This window comes from Acinonyx jubatus, chromosome D1, assembly GCF_027475565.1.
Source record: "Acinonyx jubatus isolate Ajub_Pintada_27869175 chromosome D1, VMU_Ajub_asm_v1.0, whole genome shotgun sequence".
Taxonomy (NCBI): Eukaryota; Metazoa; Chordata; class Mammalia; order Carnivora; family Felidae; genus Acinonyx; species Acinonyx jubatus.
In genome coordinates, this window is record NC_069390.1 from 2,065,421 (window position 1) to 2,088,534 (window position 23,114).

General features: G+C 55.8%; 1 protein-coding gene across 4 annotated transcripts in view; it reads left to right on the plus strand.

Annotated features, from left to right (window-relative positions):
• Nucleotides 1-23,114, plus strand: part of KCNQ1 (potassium voltage-gated channel subfamily Q member 1) — a 318,704-nt gene that overhangs the window by 216,686 nt on the left and 78,904 nt on the right. For all 4 annotated transcript variants that reach the window (XR_008290216.1, XM_053202764.1, XM_053202762.1 and 1 more), the window contains one exon: nt 22,549-22,624. Coding sequence is in view for 3 of the 4 variants with exons in the window: in XM_053202764.1 (XP_053058739.1) it covers nt 22,549-22,624 (76 nt within the window). In the remaining variant the exon portion in view is untranslated. The remainder of the gene's footprint in view (nt 1-22,548; nt 22,625-23,114) is intronic.

Genomic DNA, 23,114 nt, shown 5'->3' on the forward strand with positions numbered 1-23,114 from the left:
TGGGTCTGGGGGCCACTGTCTGTCCCTGCATCACCCGAAGCCCCGGCCGGTATGTTGCTGTCTGGGCCTACAGGTCACCTGCCACGTGAGAAGGACACACTAGGCCTTCCTCGCCTTGGCTGTGAGCTTCAGGGGGCCGAGCTCTGGCCAGAGTCCGTGCCTCTTGTCTGGGGGCTGCGTACACATCGCGCCCCCCGGCCCCCGGAGCACCCACCACCTCTCTTTACAGCTGTCGCTCTGTCCCCGAGGTCAGCTGTGGACTGAAGGGCCGGCCCTCGGCCCTCTGTGCTGCCTCAGGCCCCGCTCTTTGGCCAGGCGGTGGGGGGAGGCCTCCAGGGCAGGGAGAGGGGCGTGGGCCGTGCCAAGCAGGTCCCCGCTGCCCCTCCCGGGATCCAGAGCAACCCCATGGCTGCCCAGTTGGCATGAAGGGGGCTCTGGGAGGAAGGAGGCTCAGGGCCCAGCCCGGCAGTGCGGAGACCCCCAGCCTACCTGCTTCACCCCTGAGGTGGGGTCCCAAATGCTGAGCGCCCTGGCAGGAAGGGTTGATGGATGCCGTGAGGGGTGTTTGAGAGGTGCCAGGCGAGGACGCGGGCAGTGGGCGCCCGGAGACCACATGAGCCCCGCGTCTCTGAGTCCAGGCGGGAACGGGTGGGAACGGATGCTCCGGCAGCCGGTGGCTCCGCCTCACGGGGCTGCGGCTTCCTCCGGTTCAGCGGGGGTAACGGAGTAGCTATGACGTGCTTTCCGAAGCACGGGGCCCGGCTCACAGGCGGCCCGTGGGGTGCGTGCTGGGGAGGAGGAGGAAAGCGGAAGAATGGAGGAGGGAAGGACGGGGGCCTGGTGTCGGGCATCTCGCTGGGATGCTGGGGGCCCTCCCCAAGGTTTGGTGGGTCCAGGCTCTGGGTCTCTGGGGAAGGGTGGGGCCCTCGGCCCTGGGCCGTGGTCATGGGAGGTCGGGGTGCGGTGTGGGGCTTGCGGGTGGCCTGGCACGTCGGGGAATCTCAGGGTGGAGGAGAGCGGTGGAGGGACACTTAACAGGGCCTTCCGGAAAAAGCTCTGCCTCCAGACACAGGACTGCCATCGCCAGAGCCCCACGGCAGAACCCCCGAACCCGCTGTCACGGCGCTGACGGGCTGGGAAGGGCATCCGCGGGCCCTGCGAGGACCACACGCCCTCGGGGGTGACTCTGCTTGCTTTCTGCTCCTGAGAGCAAAGGGCGGGGGCCTGCCCTGCCCCTCCTGACGTGCCCCAGGGGGACTGGCTTCTGACCCCCGGGGCTCACCTAGCCCGCCATCCATCCCTCGCTTTACTTTTGCGCCTTTCTGTCCTGCCGGGAACCCAGGTGGCCGTAGAGGCGCTGGCCGGGGACAAGGCTTTTCGAAGGAAGTGCGCACGAGTTGCTTTTCTAGAAGAAAATCAGTGAGAAGCCCGTGTAATTCTTCTTAGACATCAGGGGTTTCCTCCCCTTGTTGTAATCAACGAGTCCCCGGTAAGTCATTCCAGCGAGGCCATTACCGACGGCCCATAATCTCCCGGGGCTGCGGGCAAAACGGGACCCCTGGCTCTTTCGCTGAAAACACTTTTCTTGTTTTCTTTCTCCAGTGCGCTGGAAGCATGCCAACTCGCCCGTTCCATTAACTTAATGAGGGCTGACAGGCTGCCACTACTGTCCTCATAATCTCCCCGGGATTTAAATGGGGTCCTCCCGGCCGCCTGCTCACACCCGACCTCCCCTCTGTCTGCACGCCCAGCCCCTCCCGGGGACAGAGGCGGCACAGACATGCGTTTCTTGCCTCAGGCTTTCAGGCCGTCGTCCCGTTCGGGGCACAAGGACGCCTCTTCCCCCCCCCCCCCCCCCCCAGAGAGGCCAGAGCCTGGCCACGCCGCCTTCTTGAGGCTCCGAGCCACCAAAGCCTCGAGCCGTGTGGCTGTGCTGGCCCCGGGGCCCCGCGTGCCTCCGAGGCCACGTCCTTGTTGTGACGGGACCTGGTCCACTCTGTCTTTGCAGGGTCTCCAGCTCCTGAGGCCTCCAAAGCTCTGGGGGGTTTTCTGGAACCACCTGAGGCCCCAGCACGGGAATCCACCTGGGGTTCTCTCAAGCCCTTGCCCAAGCTCGCATCTCCTGTCTGCTGCTTCCAAGGGGAGCCCCAGGCGCTCGGGAGGAAGTGGACCCCAACTTTCGGGAGAGGACCGGGTCCCGGAGCAGGGGTCTCCGTGGGCAGAGGAGAAGGGAGCATTGAGCCAGATGGCCAACGTGGGCAGCAGTCGAGGGTCTCACCGCCAGGAAGCCCTTCCCCATGAAGGGACTGGAGTCTCGCCCGTTGTCTTGGGGGGCAGTGGGGGAGGGGCAGCACACACACTGCCAGGGCCGCTCGTCCAGGGTCACGGTCAGCGCGGCCCCTCTCACAGCTCACGGGCCCTTGCACGGGGGACATGGCGCCTGGCCGCCCCCAGCCGGAGTCACCCGCAGCGTCTGAGTAGAAGCCGCCTCTGTGTGCTGCTCCCCCGTGGAGCCGGCCGGGCAGAGGGAGAGCAGGAGCGGGGAGCTGGGGGAGGCAGGGGTGACTGCGGGTGAGGACGAAGGTCACCACGGCAAAGCACTCACTAAGCCCCGCGGAGCTTAGTTCCTCCCCCACGAACAACACCGGTCACAACGCCGGCGTGAGGCTGGTTCGCGGAAACTTAGGCTCAGTTCCTGGCTCCGCCGGTGGCCGCCAGCCGCAGTCACGGTCATCACTGAGGTCTGATGGTGCCCCTTTTTGGAGGGACCACGGACAGCACTGTCCGCGTCCTCAGCCACCCCCGTGCGTCCTTTGCTGCCCTTACTCGGGCCACCAGCCACACCAAGCTGTCTGTTACTGCCTCCCCTGCCCAGGCCTTGTGCGTGTGGGCCTCCTTGCTGGCCACCACCCTCCTCCTCTCCTCAACCCTGCGTGATGCCACTTCCCAGGAGGCCTTCCCCGGCTGTCTCTCCTCACTGTCTCGGGGATCGCCACACTGGACTCTCCATCCCCGTGGCTTGTCTGGCAAAGGTGGCTTGGGCCAGGGGCCCCGTCCCCAGCAACGGTCACTCCCCTGCCCAGCTGGTTTCAGCTCCCCAGAAAGCCCTCCGGTGCCAGCTTCTGCCCACGACCGCCACCCCCACTCGCCTCCCTTCTTAGCACCCCCGGGGACGAGGTGGGCGGCCCAGGACGGCGCTCACATGGGGGTTTCGTGCTGCTCTGGGACTACTCTGTTCCTCGGACACGACTGCCACCACGGCACCTCCCTGGGGCATCGTATACTGCACCGCCCTTCCCACGAGCTGAGAGGCCATGCAAGGAGGGCCTGGTCTTCCTTACTCACCCCTGCTTCTACCGCAAGGCCGTGCTCTTAGCAGGAGTGTGGGCACCCGAGCGGAGGTGCGTTGAGTTGCCTTGGTTGCCTGAACAGAACCGGAGGGAACCGAGTTTCCCATCTGGCTCAACTGGGGTCGTGTGAAGCAAGCTGTGTGAGTGGAGTGGACGTGATGTAAGTGACGTTGAGCCAGGTCAACTTGAACTTGGGGGTTTGCAGTGAGTAGCTTGTTGGTCTGACCTGTGTCTGGGGGCTCCCTACGGGGACCCCCCGTCTTGGGAAAACAGAATTAGTTCCTTTCCCTTGGTTCTGGGATATGCTGAAACGAGTTCCTATCTGTTTCGGTCACCTGTCCCGAGGTCCTCAAAGAATTTCGCTGCCAACCAGGGAGGTCTGCTCCGGCTGGCCCAGGCTCGGGGGCCAGCACGGGATGGCTCTGATTTATGGATCGTTGGTATGAAAAAAATCTTACAAAGACCTCAGAGCCATACGCATTTAATGTGACATGTGACACGACAGTTTGAGGGGAAGGGAAAGTGTGTCACGTCAGGCCCCGCCCCGAGCACCTGCCGCTCATGTTTTATTTGTTCGGGCACGTTGTGAAGGGCCGAGCGGGCCACCCTCAGAGTCTGGATGTCACTGGGCAGGCAATAGGGAGCCATGGAGGGATTTGTGGGTGGGGGGAGGGAGGGTCGTGGATCCACGGTTTGTCTCTTGGCCCAGAAAGCCCCCTCCGGCAGCCATGCAGTGGTGGGTGTGTTGGAAGGGGGAGGCTGGGCCACACCGGGGAGTGGGGAGTCCCCTCTACCTGCCCGGGTCCCTGAGTGCCCTCCCCCGCCCAAGGAAAGGGTTCTTCCCCCAAGATGCCTGTGCCCTGGGCAGAGCTGGGAGGGCCCGGGTGTCCCCCTCCTTCCCTGTCCTCCAAAGCCTGCCCTGTGTCCCAAAGCACCACCCAACACCTCGCGTGCCTCTCTCCCAGCTCCCGCTCTCAGGAGCCACCTGAGCGCCCACCAACACTACCTGGTTTTAGAACATTCCCGGCACCCCCGGACACAGCCCTGCATCCCTGAGCAGTCACCGCCCCCTCCCTGCTCCCCCAGCCCCTGGGGAGAAAACATTAATCTGCTTCCTGTCTCCATGGTTTCGCATATTCTGAATGGAATCACGCAATATGTGTCTTTTCTGGCTCCTTTCACTTAGTGAGATGGTTCTGAGGCCACCTGTGTGGTGGCATGAACCGGGCCGTGGTGGGGGACTGACTGTGCCTCCCACCAAAGGAATAGGGCCGTGGGCAGGTGAGGAGGTGACATGAAACCAACCGCAGTCCCAAAGCCAGCACGGCCGGCAACGGCGAGCCACCCCTGCTCGGAGAGATGCGGCTCTGTCCCAAGGCTGTGGGCCGAGCCTGCGTCCCAGCTTGACGACCCCATCCCCGCGGTCGTTCGGGGACCGTGACAGGGAGGGTCCTAATCCCTGCGGGTCCCCGCTCCCGATCTGGACCCGAGTTTCTGGGCCAGAGCTCTACGCCAGGCTTCCTCGGCCTGTGGGGAGGTGAGACACGTCTTTAGGTTTTTCCACCCCGGCCGCGGGGGCCGCGGGGGCTCCGAGGACTCTCAGGCCGGGGGCTCGTCACCTGCTTCCGCCCCCAGGCTCTGCCTCTGGGCCCGCGCCCAGCCGGACGTGGGGAAGAGTATGGGCCACACAGCCTCGGCCCCAGCACCGGAGGCGAATCACACGCGGTGACATTTGCAGTCGGCGCCCGGTGCTGCGGGCTGTGCTGTGACGTGAACACGCGGTGGGCTCGGGCCAGGAGGAGGGTGAGGGGCACCCACACGGCCCCTGGCCCAGCAGGGGTCTGTGGGAAGGGGTCTGCAGAGAGAGAGAGCTCAACGGCCAGCCTCCACCTGGCGGGGCCTCTCCTCCGGCCGCTCTGGCCCGCAGCCACCACGGGTCAGCTCAGGGGCAGCAGAAGACAGGTGCAGGGTCACCATTGCCCCCTGTTTCACCTGACCTCAGAGCACAGTGGCTTCTCTGACCTAGGCAGGGCCGTGCGGGGGAGGGTGCTGGTTCCAATTACTGGGATTTCACAACGTGGGCCCGCGGGGCACCATTTGCGAAGTCGCCTGACTCGGCTGTGGACTTTCCCGAATGTACCTGGAGCTGCAGGCCGGAGCTGGAGCGGCCCCGGGAGGCAACTCGAGGCTGGGGTGGGGTGGGGGGGGGGGACTGTGGGGCCCACTGGGCAGGATGTAGACGTGGAGCCCAGCACGGGCCGGGGGAGGCCTGGAGACCGCCCCCGCCCCTGCGCGCGCGCGCGCGCACACGCACACACACACACACACACACACACACACAGATGGGAACCTGAGCCCAGGCTGGAGGGTGACCTCTCATGGGGACAGGTTCCCCCAGCAGCCTGAGCTGTGATGGGGGCTCCCCTGGGAGTCCCAGATGGTGGGAGGCCTTCTGGCCTGGGAACGAGAGGCAGGCCGTGGAGGGCGGGGGACTGAGGGGGACAGGTGAAGCCGGGTGCCCAGGCGTTATTTCCTGAAGAAGGAAACTCCTTTGGGCCGACCGGAACGTGTTGGAAATGGGAATAATGGGACGTAGAGAGAATAGAGAGAACTGTCCCTCCGAGTCCCGTCCCCAGGCTTGTGTGGGACGTTTCCGTCCGTGATCTGGCACCACCAGCCTCCGGGTGGTTCCAGGGACGTGCCCCCGGGACCCACAGGCCCTGCCTTCAGTCCCGCAGGGAGGCTGGGACACGAGGCTCCGCCCACCTCCCCGGGCCAGGCGGGGACACCCTGCCTTCCCATCAGAGCTGGCACCCGGGAGCAAACACGGTGCCAGACGTTACTGACCAGCGAGGCAGGTGGTTTTAGAGCTTGAACTGAGGGGCCCTCCTCCCACACCCCTCAGGCCTCTGGAGGGGAGGTGACAGCAGCCTGGGTCTCCCCACACCATTCCCAAACCGCTTCCTTTGGACAGACCTAAAAGAGGGAGTCCCTGGAGTCAGCCACTTTTTGGGAGTGGGAGAGCAAGGATCCTGGGAGACGCTCCCACGGCCTCAGGGAGGGGTCCTGGGTGCAGACTTCGGGGACAGGTGTCATGGGGCTGGGTCTTAGGGCACGGACCTTCGGGGACGGGTGTCACGGGGCTGGGTTTCAGGGAGCGGACCTTTGGGGATGGGTATCACAGGGCTGGGTCTCAGGGCGCAGACCTTCAGGGACGGGTGTCATGGGGCTGGGTCTCAGGGCACAGACCTGCGGGGACGGGTGTCATGGGGCTGGGTCTCAGGGTGCGGACCTTCAGGGACAGGTGTCACGGGGCTGGGTCTCAGGGTGTGGACCCTCAGGGACAGGTGTCACGGGGCTGGGTCTGAGGCCACACTAAGAACAGCAGCCCCGTCTCAAGATTAGGGTGGTCCTCTGCCCTCTGTTCCAATCATTTCTGCTTATGGTGCTGTTCCCCCCGCACACCCACTTACTTTGGGTTTAATTTGGTCTTCTTTTTCTAGTTTCTTGGGGTCGAAACTGAGACCATTGGTTTGAGGCCTTCCCTTTCTGTTAGTGTAATCATGGAATGCTATAAATTTCCCCCTGAGAACCGCTTTAGCTGCATCCCTTAACTTTGGCTGTACTGTGTTTTCATTTTTTGTTGTTTCAGATGTCTGCGTACAGCAGGGATTAACTGCCCCACCAAAGTGTGGTAGAATTTGGGGTAAGGCCACCTGGGCCTGGTGTGTTCTTGTGGGAAGATCTTTAACACCCCTTTGATACCTTTAGGAGGTGCAAGCTTATTCAGACAGTTTATCCACTCCTCAGTCAGTTGCAGGGAGTTAGCATTTTTTCTAAGAATGTGCCCAATTCTGTCTAGGTTTTCCAAAGTTGTTGGCATATAGTTGTTGAGAATGTTCTTCTATTGTCTGTTTTATCCCGATTTGTAGTATTTGCTAATTTTCTTTTGTAATATTTTTATTCGCATCTTGTCTCAGTCTTGCCAGAGCCTTGTCTGTTTTGTTGGCTTTTTTAAAGAACCAAGTTTTACTTTATTTAGAGATTTTCAAGTAAGACTTTCGTGAAGGGCAAAGAGATACTGTACTCTAGATAAGACATTCCACATTCTAAAGATGTCAATTCATTTCTTCCTGGTTGAGAAATAGATTTACTGTAATTCCAGAGAAAAAACCCAACAGGTTTTTTTCATAAGACCTACTGTCCTGAGTCTAAAATGTCTGTGGCAAGAACAGAGTTGAGACTAGCAAAGACCTCTAGAACACAGATGTCAGTGGGGGGGCGGGGGGGAGGAGGTGCCTGGGTGGCTCAGTCACTTAAGAGTCTGACTTCGGCTCAGGTCATGAACTCCCAGTTTGTGGGTTTAAGCCCCATGTCAGGCTCTGTGCTGACAGCTCAGACCCTGGAGCCTGCTTCCGATTCTGTGTCTCCCTCACTGTCTATCCCTCCCCCACTCACACTCTGTCTCTCTCTCTCTCTCTCTCTCTCTCTCTCTCTCTCTCAAAAATAAAAATAAACATTAAATTTTTTTTTTTAAAGAAGGCAGGTATCAGGGCTTGGTGTGAGGCTGATTTGGGGGTATGAGGTCAACACTCAGCCAGGGCGTAGAGCGGGGAGCCCAAGTGGGAGGCTCTGGGGTGTGCTGACAGCACTGGGACGAGGAATTAAATGTCAGATACGATCCTTACAACTCTTTGAACACACGGGTTAGGGGGGTTAGGGGCACCTGGGTGGCTCAATCGTTGAAACATCTGACTCTTGATTTCAGCTCAGGTCATGATCTCAGGGTTTATGAGTTCGAGTCCCACATTAGGCTCTGTGCTGGGATTCTCTCTCTCTCCCTGTCTGTCTGCACTCCTGCTCGAGTTCTCTCTCTTTCTCTCCCTCTCTTTCTCTCTCAAATAAAAAAGTTTAAAATTAAACTTAATTAAAATTAAAATTAAAATTAAAAAAAAAAAGAACCACGTGGGTTAGTTAGTATCTTTTGAACCTTAGCATCTGGAACTATTTCTTATACAAGACCCAAAAGCATCGACTGTGACGGAGAAACACTGATAAGAGTTGTTTCTATAAAATTAGAGTTCCTGTTCCCCAAAAGGCACCTGAAGGAAAGGGAGGTGATTTGCACGCTGGGATCTTCATTCATTTTCTGGTGTTTGCTGCAACAAATTACCTCAAACCGAGTGGCTTAGAACAACACACACTGATTATCTCTGGGTCCCACAGATTAAATGTGACGCGGTCTGACGGGTCTGCAAGGGGGCACGGGGCTGCTTCCCCCCGCAGGCTCGAGCAAGGAAACCATTCGCTGCCTGGCCTCTTCTGGCTTTGGGGGCACCATCGGCTCGCCGCCCTGCCCTCAGGGACACTGTCGGGAGGGGACACTCACAGCCGGGACGCTGTCACTCTCCGGCCTTTCCCCCACAGTCACAGCTCCCTCTGACCACAGCTGGGGAGGCTTCTTCGCCTTTAAGGACTCCGGTGTCTACTCGGGCCTGCCCAGAGAATCCAGGGAAATCACCCCATCTCAGGGTGCATGATCTTAATCACATGTGTAAAGTCCCCTTTGCCTTCTAAGGTGACATATTCACGGGTTCTGGGATTAGGGCATCTTCCGGGGAGCCCAACACAAACCGACCAAGAACGGGGAGCCAGGTAGGTTAGGTAGATGTTAGAGAGACAGCAAGTGCCCAAGTAGCCAAATGGAACAACGGTCCAGAGACTCGCTCAGCCTCCCCAGCGGAGGAAGCATCTGGGGCCACTTGGAGTATGAAGGCACAGTTCACACTCACTTTGTGGGCGTGCAGGCGGGGCTGTGGGGCCCGGGGTCTCCCACACTGCTGGGGGGCGGGCACGGCCAGACCACCGCTCTGGAGGGCAGCGCAGCATCTTGGTCAAGGTTCGAACTCACACACCCAGTGACGCAGCCGTCGGGGGCCCGGGGGGTGGGGGGGACGCCCGAGCAGGCAGCAGAACGCCGTGGCGTCCTCTGGCTGTCGGCCACACGCGCGTCGCAGGAAGAGAGGGAGGGACTGGGAGTATCTACACAAAGGAGTATTTTCCACCCGTCAAAACAAATGAACCAGAGCGGCACATGACCGTCTGGGTAGGTCTGGGCAATGAAACACCCAGGAAAACCATTACACGCTTTTGTAAAGTCTAAATCACTAAAATAAAAAAAAAACTATGCGCCTTGGGCGGGGGGCTACATATAGATGGGATAAGATGACGTCAACAGGAAAGCAAGGATGTGAGCAACACGGGTTTGGGGTGGTGGTCACCCAGGGTGGGGAGGCTGGAGGACGGTAGGGGTGAGGGCTGTCGGGGCCAAGCTTTTCTTTGGCGTGGTGGGTTTCCTAGGTCTTTTCAATATTACTAACAAACCCCAACTAAGTATGCAACAGTGTGTGAAAAATGAAACTCCACAGCCAAAAGAGGTTTATTCTGGAGAAGTCAAGCCCATTCAACATTCAAAGGTCAATTAATGGGGGCGCCTGGGGGGGCTCAGTCACTTGAACATCTGCTTGATTTCGGCTCAGGTCATTCATGATCCCAGGGTCGTGGGATCCAGACCCACGTCAGGCTCTGTGCTGAGGGTGGGGCCTGCTTGAGATTCGTTCTCTCTCCCTCTGACCCTCTCCCCTGCTCATGCTGTCTCTCTCTCTCAAAAGAAATTAACATAAGCCGTCACATCGGTGGGGGAAAGAAGAAACATCATACCCTGTCAGGTACTGCAAAATTTGACAAAATCCAGCACCCACCCAACCCTTGTCTCACGGGGGCGGGGGGTCCCCTTTCTCTGGGCAGCGAGGAGCAGATGTGTGGCATCACCAGCCCTGCAAGGCCCTGGCCTTCTTGCCTTCCCCAAGCCGGGGGGGGAGGGTGGCCAGGGGGGGGTGTCCAGGTGGGTCCACCCTCCCCGTCAGCAGATGGGGAAGACCCGGAGGGTGGCCTTGCCCAGGCAGGGTGGCCACCCACCCTGCAGCCTCAGCACCTCAAGGTGATCAGGCTCCAGGGGTCTCCTGCAGGGGTCAGCGTGCCCCAGGCCTCCATCCTGTCACCCGTCCCACCTGCCTGTTCCTGTGTCAGAGCCACCAGAAAAGGGCACTGGGCCACCACCTTCCCAGGCCAAACCCAGCCCAGAGAGAAGAGAAACCCCACCTGGAACGGAGCCAGACGGGCCCTTTCCTTGCAGACCGCGGAGTCCTTTGCCCGCAGCAGAGGGGGGCCGGCAGGCAGGGCTGTCTCCACGGTAGGCCCGAGCAGAGCTGGGCCAGGTCCTGACGTCCCAGCCCCGGCTTTCTGTCAGTCTGGCCGGTGCTGCCTGTTGGCAAAGGCCAAGGCTTTGTTCTACAGAGCTAGTGAGGGCGTCAGGCGGCAGCTTCGAGAAGCCACTGATGTGGTCGCCGGCCGTGGTCCTTTGTTTGGGCAAGGCAGGATCTCAGAAGCTCTGAGCATTCTTCTCCCCGGACCTCAGGCCGTGTCCAGGCTGGGCCATCACGGCCGGAGGGGGGCCCTTCACACCGAGGTGTCCAGAAAGCCCCAGCCTTCCGCCTGCTCCCACGTCATTGGAGGTGATTAGAAAGAGTGGGGGACGGGAGGCCGGGGTGGTGTCCCCTCCCGTGTCTCTGGCCTGGCTGAGGGGCTGAGATCCCACCCTAGAAGAGCGATCTCTGCGTCTTGGGGCCTCCCTGGTCTGCTCCCAGCTCTGCCTCCGCTCCCCCGATGGGGAATGTGTGCGCGTGTCAGTGCGCATTGAGTTCGTGTGCGGCGTCCCCCGCCTGCGCGGGGTGTGCTCTGGACCCCGGCCCCTGCGTCCGCCCCTCCCTGTCCCGCTGCCTCCGGGTTCTCCCGCGCTGTCACGGAGAGCTCCCTCGGTGGCTTGGGCCGGAAGCCGGGGAGGCCGGGGCGTCCGTGTCTGGGCTCAGCCCCGGCTGGCCCTGCACCCAGGCCTATGCCACCCCAGTGTCCTATTGCAGCCCCGTCAGGGCAGCTGTCTTGCCCTGGGGGGGGGGGGGGGGCGGGGGGCGGGGTGGGGAGCTGGCGGCTGGGAGTACCTCGCTCACGCTCCACCTGTCTGCCCACATGCCCAGGTGAGGCTGGGGTCCCCTCGGATCCCGAAGGTCCCCCGGAGCGGCCCCACGCCTGTCCTCTCCCTACTGTCTCATCAGCACCACGGAGGAGGAGACATCGCCCGCTGGCCTGGTCCGCTGGTCCCTCCACCTGCTGGCTGGGCAGCTCGGCTCCCTGAGGCCTTCCAGCCTGGCCATTCATTCGGTTCCGGGCTGAGCATGGGCCCTGCACCCTGTAGGGGCTGGAAGACGCTCCAGGAGGAGAGAGGGAGGGACAGAGTCCCCGCGTGCATCTGAGCCGCCCTCAGTCTCCACAGGGCCCGCACCTGAACTGCCCTAGGAAATGGCCAGCCTTCTCCCGTGCCTCCAGGGAGATTCCTCACCCTCATCCCTGCATCGCCCCAGCCTCCCTGGAGCAGTGAGGCCTTCTGTTGCCCTGAGGTCCCCCATTTTGGAACCGGAGCCACCTGCGGGCCTGGCTGGGGGCTGGCCAGCCTGACAGCCAGGGTGGAGCGGAGAGCCTGGGCCGAGCCCTCAGCTGGGCGTCCTCTCCTGCCCGTGCGGTGACGCCTTCTCTCTGCCGAGGGCACACGACTGCAGGGCTCCTTTCCCAGCTGGCGCCCGTGGCGGGTCCTTCCCCGGCCACATGTGCCCTTGGCCGTCACGAGGCGTGCACCCCCCCAGGTGCTTACAGGCTAGCCCAGGTGGCCAGGGCGGGGTTCTGTGTGTCTGACGGGGGGCCAGGAACGGACAAGCGTCGGGCAGAGAATGGCCATGGCTGTCACGCACAGGCGTGAGCACGGCGCGCACGGGTGAGCAGGTGGGCTCAGGTCTGCGAGCTGCATGCAGGGGCCGCAGGTGCTCACACGAGAGGACGTGCTCAGGGAGGCTCAGGTGTGGGGGAGCTGACCTGACTGCCCTCTTCCGGCAGCGACCCTGAGCCAAGCAGAATCTGCTTCTCCCCGAGAACTTTATTTTTGTTTTGTAATATTTTTTCTGGGTTTACTCATTTATTTTGAGAGAGAGTGAGCATGAGCAGGGAATGGAGAGAGAGAATCAGAAGCAGTCTCTGTGCACTGTCAGCGCAGAGCCCGGCACGGGGCTCGATCCCACGAACCGCAAGACCATGACCCGGGCTGAAATCAAGAGTCTGCCGGGTAACCGACCGAGCCACTCAGGCTCCCCGAAAGCTGCCCCTCTTGAAAGCCTTTAAAAAAAAACGTGGTGTGATGTATTTATTATAAAGCTTAATATAATATATGATATATACGCTTTGTAATAAATAAAGCACGCAGATCTGAAATGAACAGATCAGCTTAGTTTTACAAACGTAGACACTACCCGGAAACAGCCGGATCAAGACGTGGGACGCTTCTGTCACACCGGGAGCCCCCTCCCTCCCCGTCCCGGGGAGCCCCGCCCCCTCCCAGAGCTCACAGGTGCTCCGAAGTCCCTCGCGGCGGCCAGCCTTGCCTGTCCCCGAGCCTGCATGGACACACACACACACACACACACACACACACACACACACTGTGTGGCCGGCTCCCTTCTGGGAACACCACGTTTCCGAGATTTGTCCCGCGGCCGCGTGCGCCGCTGGCCTCTTCCGCGCGTGGCCGTCTCGCACCGCGCCCCGAGCTGTCAGCAGTGCGTTCTTTGGTGTCCCTGGAGGCGCACGACACCCTCTGGCTACCTGTGCTGCTGCAGGTCGACGTTTGTCACTCGGAGCTTCACGGACGCGGAGTGAAGCCGCCTTCGGTTCCGATGGTGCCTTTCGGGGGACGTGTGCACAACTGTCCCCGGGTGGCAGCACCCGCGGGCCTGTCGCGCCACGTCGTCGCTGACAGCCTGACGTCGTCCGTCTTCCTCCTTCCGGCCATTTTAGCGAGTGCACGAGACACCTCATTGGGGCGTCGATCAGTGTTCCCCCGACCAGTCGTGGCGTCCAGCGCTGGTTCGTGGGCGCGTTGGCAGGTGGACGCCCGCGTCGGGGAAGCGCCCGTTCCAACCTTTGGTCTGTTTTTTTTTTTAAATCATGCGGTCTTTTCCTCACCGACCTGTAGGCATTCTTGATACTTTCTGGATACAAGTCCTCCACCAGCCTTAGACGGTCTGTTCATTCTCTCGATGATGTCTTTCCGTATAGAGAAGCTCTTGACTTTAAGGAAGCCCGAGTGGTCAAATATTTGCCTTTTACTGTCGGTGCTTTTGTGTTGGGTTAGATCTCGGCCGTTCCCGAGGTCCCACAGTCACATCCTGCTGTCGTGTTCTCCGGGATGGTCTTCGCCGTCCTGGTCAGGTGTCCAGCCTCGCCAGAATTACTTTTATAACTGTGTAGCAGGAAGCACGACTCGCGCTTTTCCATATGGATACCCGCTCTGTCCCGGGACCGTTTACCGAAAAGAACATTCTTTCCCCGCTGGACTGAAACCGTGCCTTGGTTCCAAGCCAAGTCATCGCATGGATGTGTTTGCACCTCTGTATGCTCCGGGCTGTTCCGCTGAGATTAGTCGTCTATCGAATCTAATGCCACCTGACTAACAGTGCGACCTAAGACTGCCTCCACCGATACCCTCCGTTCCTCCCTGACGCTTGGCGGTGAGGCTTGAGCTCCGTCGTGTGAATCTGCCGAGCCCGTTGTTCTTCAAAACTGTTTTGCCTGCTTGGGGCTCCTTGCGTCTCTGTAAATATTTTAGAATCTGCTTGAAATTTCCCCCCCAAAATATTAACAAATAAAAGCATTCAGAGACTGACTGGAGTCACATCGAATCCGTACCTCAAAATAAGCACCGTACAGATACGGTATCTTCCAGCTCGTAAACCTTGTATCCTGAATTAATTCATGGCTTCTTTCCTGTTTTTCACTAGCGTTTCTGTGTAGAGACCTCGCTCGTCTCCGATAGATTTATTCTGAGGCATTTTATGGTTTAGATGCCGCTGTAATTGGAACCTCTTTATTTTTTTTTTCTGATTGCCACTAGCATATAGAAATGCCCTTGGTTTTTGCATGTTGTCTTTAAAACCAGTGCTCTTGCTAAATTCATTGGGCAATAGAATGGTTTGTCTGAAGATTCTGGAGATTTTTTTTTTTAAACATCTATGATTACATCATTTGCAAGTAATGATGGTTTTACTTTTTTTCCCATCTTGTTCTGTTTTTTGTTTCCTTTTTCTTCCCTTGACGCGCTGGCCGAGGCTTTCAGGATGATGTCGAGTAGAAATGGTGAGAGCGGACGACCCTGCCTGGCTCGCTGTCTCAGAAGGAAGGTGTCTAATGTCTCACCGTGGAGTATGATGTTCACTCTACCGGGTTTTGTCTGGTTTCCCGCATGGATTTGCTTTCTGCATAACACAACTTCCCTCTGTTCCTGGTTGCTTCTCAGTCGCGTTTCTGACTGTGAGTGGGTCTTGAGTTTCATCAAATGTTTCTCTGATCTTTTGAATTGATCACATGTCTTTTCTTACGCTTATTCTGTTGATTGTTGATTTTATTCTGTGATTATAAAATAAATATAATTTATTCTTACTCATTCTGTGGCTTATTCTGTGGGTTGGTTTTTGGATGCTAATGCAACCTTGGATAAGTGGATCAGACCTCATCTAGCATATGTCTTTATAGACAGCGTTGGGTTCAGATTCTTGCTATTATGGGCAGGACATTTGCACCTACAGTTAGGAAAGATTGGCCTGTGATCTGCCTTCTGCTTCATAAAAATCCTCCAAAAGATTTGTATAAAACTGGTGTTATTTCTTCCTTAAATGTTTAGAAGAATCTACTAATAAAATCACCTAGATTTAAAGTTTTGTTTATTTTTTTAAATTTTTAATGTTTATTTTTGAGAGAGAGAGACAGACAGACAGACAGAGTGCAAGCAGGGGAGGGACAGAGAGAGGGAGACACAGAATCTGAAGCAGACTCCAGGCTCCGAGCTGTCAGCACAGAGCCTGACGCGGGGCCCAAACTCACGAACCGCGAGATCATGACCTGAGCCCAAGTCGGATGGTTCACTGACTGAGCCACCCAGGTGTCCCTTGTTTGTTTATTTTGTGCAAAGATGATTAAAATTCCAAATGTAACTTATGTAATTCATACTGGGAATTTTGAAGTTTTTATGTCTTGTGTCTGTTTTTATATATTATATTTAAGGAATTGATATATTTTAACTAAGCTATCAAAATTATGTTTGTACATAATATCCTCTGAGTAGAGTTTTTGATCCTCGAGGTCTATAAAGATGTTCAATTTTTGATCCGTTGGTGATTTGCAGCCCCAGGTTCCCCGGTCACTCTTGCCAAAAGTTTGTCAATGTCATTAGTTTCTTCAGGGAATCAAAATTTGGCTTTGCTGATGTCTTTAACGTAAGGTTCATTTTTTATTTCATCGAGTTATACTCTGTATTCTCTCTTTCTATCAACTTTCTTTGGGTTTAATTTTTTTTTAAACTTCTTAAAACAGAGGTCAGCCTCCCTCTTCTCTAATATATACATTAAAGGTCATCAGTTTTTCTCTAAGGACTTATTCATGGTACCTCAGCCATTCATTTAGCTGTGATATGTGGCATTTTTATCATTATTCAGTTCAAAATACTTTCTGATTCTTAGTAGATTTTTTTATTTGACCTTGTATCATTTAATTTCTAAGACACTTCAGAATTTCTGGTTATCTTTTCCTTATTGATTTTAACTTGATTTCACTGTGGTCAGAGAACCCACCTGTGTGATTGAATTTTTTTTTTGAAATTTGTTAGAACATGCTTTTAGAGCCGTGTATATAGTCTGTTTGGGTAAGTGTTCCGTGTGCAGTTGGAAAGCTTATGTGCTGTTCAGCCATTGAGAGCAGCGCTCTGTAAATATTGACTAGGTCAGGTTGCCACTCATGTTGTCTAAATTCATCTCTCTGTCTATGGTTTGACTGCTTTTTATCAGTTGCCGACAGAGGTGTATTCAAATCTCCCCCCATGATGGTGCATGTTCTCTTTTGCCTTTTAGTTCTGCCAGCTTTGCTTTGTGTATTTTAAGATTATGTTTTTAGGTGCATACAGATTTAGAATTGATATCTTCTTACCAGAGTGATGACTTTTTAAATTATGAAATATCCGTCTTTATCTCTGGTTGTATTTAAAGTTTACTTTGTGTGATAGAGCTTACCTATACCAGCTCCCTTTTGGCTACACCACGACATCTCTTTTTCTGTCCTTTTGCTGTCACGCTTTCTACATCTTTATATTTTTAGCCCCGTCTGCCAGTGTTGGTCCTTTAATTGGAATGCTTTGTCCTGTTGCAGTGCACGCACTCTGCTGCCTTCCACTCATCCCCCCTTTGTCCCCTCACTTCTTTCTTATCTCCTTTCCTGCTTCTGGGTTAATCAAATATTGATACTATTTAATTTGTATTCTCTGTTAGCTTGTTGCATTTACACATTTGTATTATTCCATCAGTGGTCGACATCTTGACTCATCAGGGTTGACCTCAAATTAGCACTTTTGCCACTTCCCTGACAGCACAAGGTGCTCACAGCTGTGTGACTCCATCAACACCCTCTGCCTTTTATGCTATTTTTATCACGCATTTCAGCTATGCTATACAGATACATGTGTGTATCCCATTTTTAACTGCATGCAGATTTAGGATTGATATCTTTCTACCAAACTGACCTTTTTTTTTTCTTTCAATTATAAAATATCCCTCTTGGTCTCTAGTGATGTTTAAACCTCATGAAACCTCACTATTTAAGTCAATACAGATTTAAACTTTCTCATAAATCTGCCTTTTTATGTGTCCTTGATTCCTTCCTGTATTCCCATGCTTCCTTCTGGGATCATTTTGCTCTGCCCGGGGAGTCCCCTGAGCCATTCTTCCAATGCGGGCCTCCTAGCAGTGAATTCTCTTGGTTTTGGTTTTGGTTTTGTTTCCTTCCTTCCTTCCTTCCTTCCTTCCTTCCTTCCTTCCTTCCTTCTTTCTTCTTCCTTCCTTCCTTCCTTTCTCCTTCCTTCTTCTTCCTTCCCTCCTCCTTCCTTCCTTCCTTCCTTCCTTCCTTTCTCCTTCCTTCCTTCCTTCTTTCTTCTTCCTTCCTTCCTCCTTCCTTCCTTCCTTCCTTCCTTCCTTCCTTCCTTCCTTCCTTCTTCTTCTTTCTTCTTCCTTCCTTCCTCCTTCCTTCCTTCCTTCCTCCTTCCTTCCTTTCTTCCTTCCTTTCTCTATCCTTCCTTCCTTCCTTCCTCCTTCCTTCCTTCCTTCCTTCCTTCTTTCTTCTTCCTTCCTTCCTCCTTCCTTCCTTCCTTCCCTCCTTCCTTCCTTCCTTCTTCTTCCTTCCTTCCTCCTTCCTTCCTTCCTTCCTTTCTCCTTCCTTCCTTCCTTCTTCTTCCTTCCTTCCTCCTTCCTTCCTTCCTTCTTCTTCTTCTTCTTCTTCTTCTTCTTCTTCTTCCTTCCTTCCTTCCTTCCTTCCTTCTTCTTCCTTCCTTCCTCCTTCCTTCCTTTCTCCTTCCTTCCTTCCTTCCTTCCTTCTTCTTCCTTCCTTCATCCTTCCTTCCTTCCTTCCTTCCTCCTTCCTTCCTTCCTTCCTTCTTTCTTCTTCCTTCCTTCCTCCTTCCTTCCTTCCTTCCTTCCTTCCTTCTTCTTCTTCCTTCCTTCCTCCTTCCTCCTTCCTTCCTTCCTTCCTTCCTTCCTTCCTTCCTTCTTCTTCCTTCCTTCCTCCTTCCTTCCTTCCTTCCTTTCTCCTTCCTTCTTCTTCCTTCCTTCCTCCTTCCTTCCTTCCTTCCTTCCTTCCTTCCTTTCTCCTTCCTTCCTTCCTTCCTTCCTTTCTCCTTCCTTCCTTCCTTCCTTCCTTCCTTCCTTCCTTCCTTCCTTCCTTCCTTCCTTCCTTCCTCCTTCCTTCCTTCCTTCCTTCCTTCCTTCCTTCCTTCTTCTTCTTCCTTCCTTCCTTCCTTCTTCCTTCCTTCCTTCCTTCTTCCTTCCTTCCTTCCTTCCTTCCTTCCTTCCTTCCTTCCTTCCTTCCTTCCTTCCTTCCTTCCTTCCTTCCTTCCTTCCTTCCTTCCTCCTTCCTTCCTTCTCTTCCTTCCTTTCCTCTTCCTTCCTTCTTCCTTCCTTTCTCTATCCTTCCTTCCTTCCTTCCTCCTTCCTTCCTTCCTTCCTCCTTCCTTCCTTTCTTCCTTCCTTTCTCCTTCCTTCCTTCTTCTTCTTCTTCTTCTTCTTCTTCTTCTTCTTCCTTCCTTCCTTCCTTCCTTCCTTCCTTCCTTCTTTCTTCTTCCTTCCTTCCTCCTTCCTTCCTTCCTTCCTCCTTCCTTCCTTTCTTCCTTCCTTCCTTCCTTCCTTCCTTCCTTCTTTCTTCTTCCTTCCTCCTTCCTTCCTTCCTTCCTTCCTTCCTTCCTTCCTTCTTCTTCTTCCTTCCTTCCTCCTTCCTTCCTTCCTTCCTTCCTTCCTCCTTTCCTCCCTTTCTTCTTTCTTTCTTCCTTTCTTTCTTTTTTTCTTTTTGGGAGTAAAATATACATAACATAAAATGTAGCATCTTAACCATTTTTGTGTACAGCTCAGGGGCATTGAGCACATTCACGTGTCATGCAGTTGTCCTCACCATCCATCTCCAGGACTTTTTCATGTTGTGAAACGGAAACTCTGTCCCCATTAAACACCAACTGTCATCCGTCTCCCCCAGCCCCTGGATCCCACCGTCCTGCTCTGTCTCTATGAATCTGACTCCTCTAGGGACCTCATCTGAGTAGAATCCTATAGGATTTGCTTACTTTACTTTTGTCGTCATATTTTTTTAATTTTTTAAAATGTTTATTTACTTATGAGAGAGAGAGAGAGACAGAGAGACAGAGCGTGAGCGGGGGAGGGGCAGAGAGAGAGGGAGACACAGGATCCAAAGCAGGCTCCAGGCTCCGAGCTGTCAGCCCAGAGCCCGACGCGGGGCTCCAACTCACGAGCTGCGAGATCATGACCTGAGCTGAAATTGGACGCTTAACACTCAGGCGCCCCAACTTTCATCTTCATATTTCAGGGTATATTTGATGGGTCTCGAATGCTTCCCTGTGCACTTTAAAGATGTCACCTGACTTTCATCCAGTCATCGGGATAATGTGCCATCCCCTCCTCCACTGCTGCTGTGACCTTCCCTGTTGCTCAGCGGCATTACTGTCATAAGCCCAAGGATCTAAAGAGCTGTTTGAATCTGCGGCCTGATGTATTCCATCACTTCTGGAAAATTCTCAGCCACCGAGTCTCCGCTCGTCCCCTCTCCTTCTGGGATTCCACACGTACACGAACTTTTAACCAGATGTCCCTCATCTTACCTTTTTGTGTGTGTTTAATTCTGCTGTGTCTCCGTGCTCCCACCTGCCCATGCCCTTCCAGTTCTCGCGTGCCCACTCTGCCATCAAATTCATCTGCCTTCTTACCTTCCATCCTTGTCTTTTCTGCTCTAGAATTTCCATTTTCTTATTTTCACCGCAGATTTCATTTATCTGGTGAAATTCTCCTTCTATCTTCTTGAACCCATGATCTCTATTTTTTTTAATCTTCTTTATTTATTTTGAGAGAGAGGCAGAGTGTGTGCATGTGTGGACAAGCAGCGGAGGGGCAGAGAGAGAGAGAATCCCACACAGGCTCCTTCCTGTCAGCGCAGAGCCTGACTCGGGGTTCGATCCCACCAATGGTGAGATCAAGCGTCCGACATCTAACCAACTGAGCCACCCAGGTGCCCCTGCCATGGTTAAAGTCCTCATCTAAAAGCTCTGAAGCAAACCACAGCTGTCTGCTCATGCGTCCGTGGGTCAGCATTTGGGCTGCTCGTCCGGTGGTCTTCCTTAGGCTCGGCTGGGCAGGACTGGGTGGACTCCTCCAGCCACACGTGTCTGGAGCTGCCTGGCTGGCAGCCTGGCAGCAGCCTCGCTCAGACACATCCGTGGGGCAGCAGCGTTCCAACGGGATGACGGTGGGAGCTGCGAGGTCTCGAGATCACGGCTCAGGCTCACGGCCCTCTCCCACCACGGGGGACCTCACCTCTTGCTTGGGAGAACTACAGATCTCGACCCATCTTCAGTCCGCAACAGGCCATAAGTCCCGGCACAAGGTTCACTCACCCCTACAGGACACGTCAGAGTCTCATGTGATGAGTGACGGCATCCGCCCTTGTTTCCTGCCTTTGTCCAATGCCCGGTCCCCAAACCAGCACCGTGTGTTTGAGGGTCTCGGGGCACCTGCGTGGCTCACTCGGTAGAGCGTCTGACTCTTGATTTCGGCTCGGGTCATGATCCCAGGGTCGTGGGGTCCAGCCCCGCGTGGGGCTCCGCACTGCGTGTGGAGCCTGCTTGGGGTTCTCTCTCTCCCTCTCCCTCCACCCCCCGACCCCGCTTGTGCGTGCACATGCTTGCTCACTCTCTCTCTCTCTCTCTCAAAATAGAAAATAAAATAAGTAAAAATAAAAAATTTAAAAAGACCACAACCCGTTTTCTTGCTCACGATTCTGTGGCTCAGCAACTTGGGGTCAGCTCGGCTGGGCGGTCGTTCTGCTGGCTTCGTGTGCGTGTTCGTGCGGGTGCGGCCATCTGGCGGCTTAACCGCGGCTGGATGGTCAGGGGCGGCCTCGCTCGTGTGTGTGTGTCGCTTGATGCTGGCTCTTGACTGGGGGTCCCCGCTCTCCTCCGTGTGGCTGCCCCGGCCAGCCGGCTCAGACGGGTTCACGCGGCCGCGTTCCAGGAATGCTGGCTTCCCAACATTCTTTTTGTCGGGACAGGCGTCAGGTTCCCCCAAACTCGCAGAGTGGGAAGAGCAGAGCCGTCTCTTGATGGAGCAGCTACGAGCACACAGCACATCGCCTGTGTCACATCCTTAGATCTGTTTCTGTGGTCTGTTTTCTCCCTTGGTTGTTGGTCTTTTGAGCATAAAAAACCATGTACAGGCTCCCTGCTATCTCCCCGCAGATGATCTGGTCTTCCTCCAGTGTGGAAAGGGCACAGGGCAGGGCGCTTTGCTCCGGGTGGAGACTGAAACGATTTGAGGCCATAGGGGTCTCGACTGAAAGCTTGGGGAGTCCCAGGGTCCCATCTCCTGGGTAGACCCTGAACCCCAGTGCTCCTTTCCGCAGTGACATAAGCCTGCAAGTTGTCTGCTTAGCTTTTTACCCTCCTAGAATCTTACCCCACACCTGTGCAGCTTAATCCACAAATGCTTCAAGGGGACATTCTGTGAAAGGGGGCTCACGGCTCAGGAGCTCCCATCCCCCCAAGTCCTGGATGTCTTTGTGGCCCTGGACTCCCCTGTCTGTCTCCCCAGCCCGACGAGCCTGACTCTGTGTGCTACACGATAAATGCATCAGTGCTCAAAGGAGGAGACGTGCGGCCACACACACGGCCCGCGTGGTCGGTCTCTTTTCCGGGATCTCAACCCTTCACATCGCTGTGTCACCCCACAGCCATCACACCACTGTGCTGGTTTGTTCCTTCATCTCGTGGGGGTTCTTGACAGAGGTCGGGTCACACGCGGGCTGCGTGGCCGAAGCCGCACGGCTTCCGTGCAGGTGTATTTCCTTCTAGACATCTTTCTATGCACACCATCAGCCGTGTTTCTGGAAGGATCTTTGTTTCTAGAAGGGACTTGACGGGGGAGACAATACAATCTCCTGACACAGTGGCTCAGGCAGTGACTGCCTCTGGCTTGTTCCTCCTGTAGCCCTTACATTTTCCGAGCACATGCGCATGTGTGGCAACAGGGAACGTTCCAGCGGAGAGGGGCTTCAGGCACCCGCTGTACTCCTTCCCCATTATACTGGTGAGGAGCCTGAAGGCCCAAGGGTGGAAAGAAGCTTCTGTGGTTCTGCTGAGTTAGGGGCACAGCCCGTATGAATCCAGGACTCTGACTCCCGCACCATTTCCAAGCAACAGACGAGGCAAGGGTCCCTCTGGGCTCATCCTGCTGGCTAAAAGCTTCTTGCCTCTGGCCTGCCCCCTTCCCCTGCCAGGATGGAGTCTCGAAGACCTCCATCCTGTGGGGTGAACATCCTCCGCGTTTCTGGAAGGGCCCAGCCTGCACGCAGGAGGCACTTGGGAAGACGCCGAGACGCTGAGAGTGCCGGGCGCAGGATGACCGTCCCAGGGGGGCTGCTCATGCCTCTTCTCCGTTTTCTGCCACAGGCTGCGGGAGCACCATCGGGCCACCATCAAGGTCATCCGGCGTATGCAGTATTTTGTGGCCAAGAAGAAATTCCAGGTGAGTCCTACGCTCAGCCCTCCTGCCCTTGGCCAGCCCCGGCAGCCGCTCGTCCACCCTCGGCCAAGACTACGAGGCCTCCATACCCTACCGCAGCCTAGACCTCACCCTTCACCCATCAGATACCCTGAAACAATGTCATTCTCCACCCCTAAGACAGCGGGCCCCTGGGAGGACACTGCCCTAGGGTCCAGCCTGGAGCCGGATGCACACAGAGCCTCAGGGGCTCACGCAGCCCTCCCCTAGGTGACTGACTGATGATGGCAATGACATACAGTGTGCCAAGCCCACCCCACGTCACCTGGGCAGGAAGTGGGGTCCCCTAGACCCTGGAGCCCCGTCCCATGCAGTCAGTGCTCCTGGCCCTGTTCTCCACCACCCCCCACGTGAGTCAGGAGAACGGAAGGGAAGCCCGGCCCTGCCTGCCCCAGGGGGGTGGCCCACCTTTACAGGGAGAGGTGGGGGGCTCCTCGGCCGGTGGGGCTGGAGC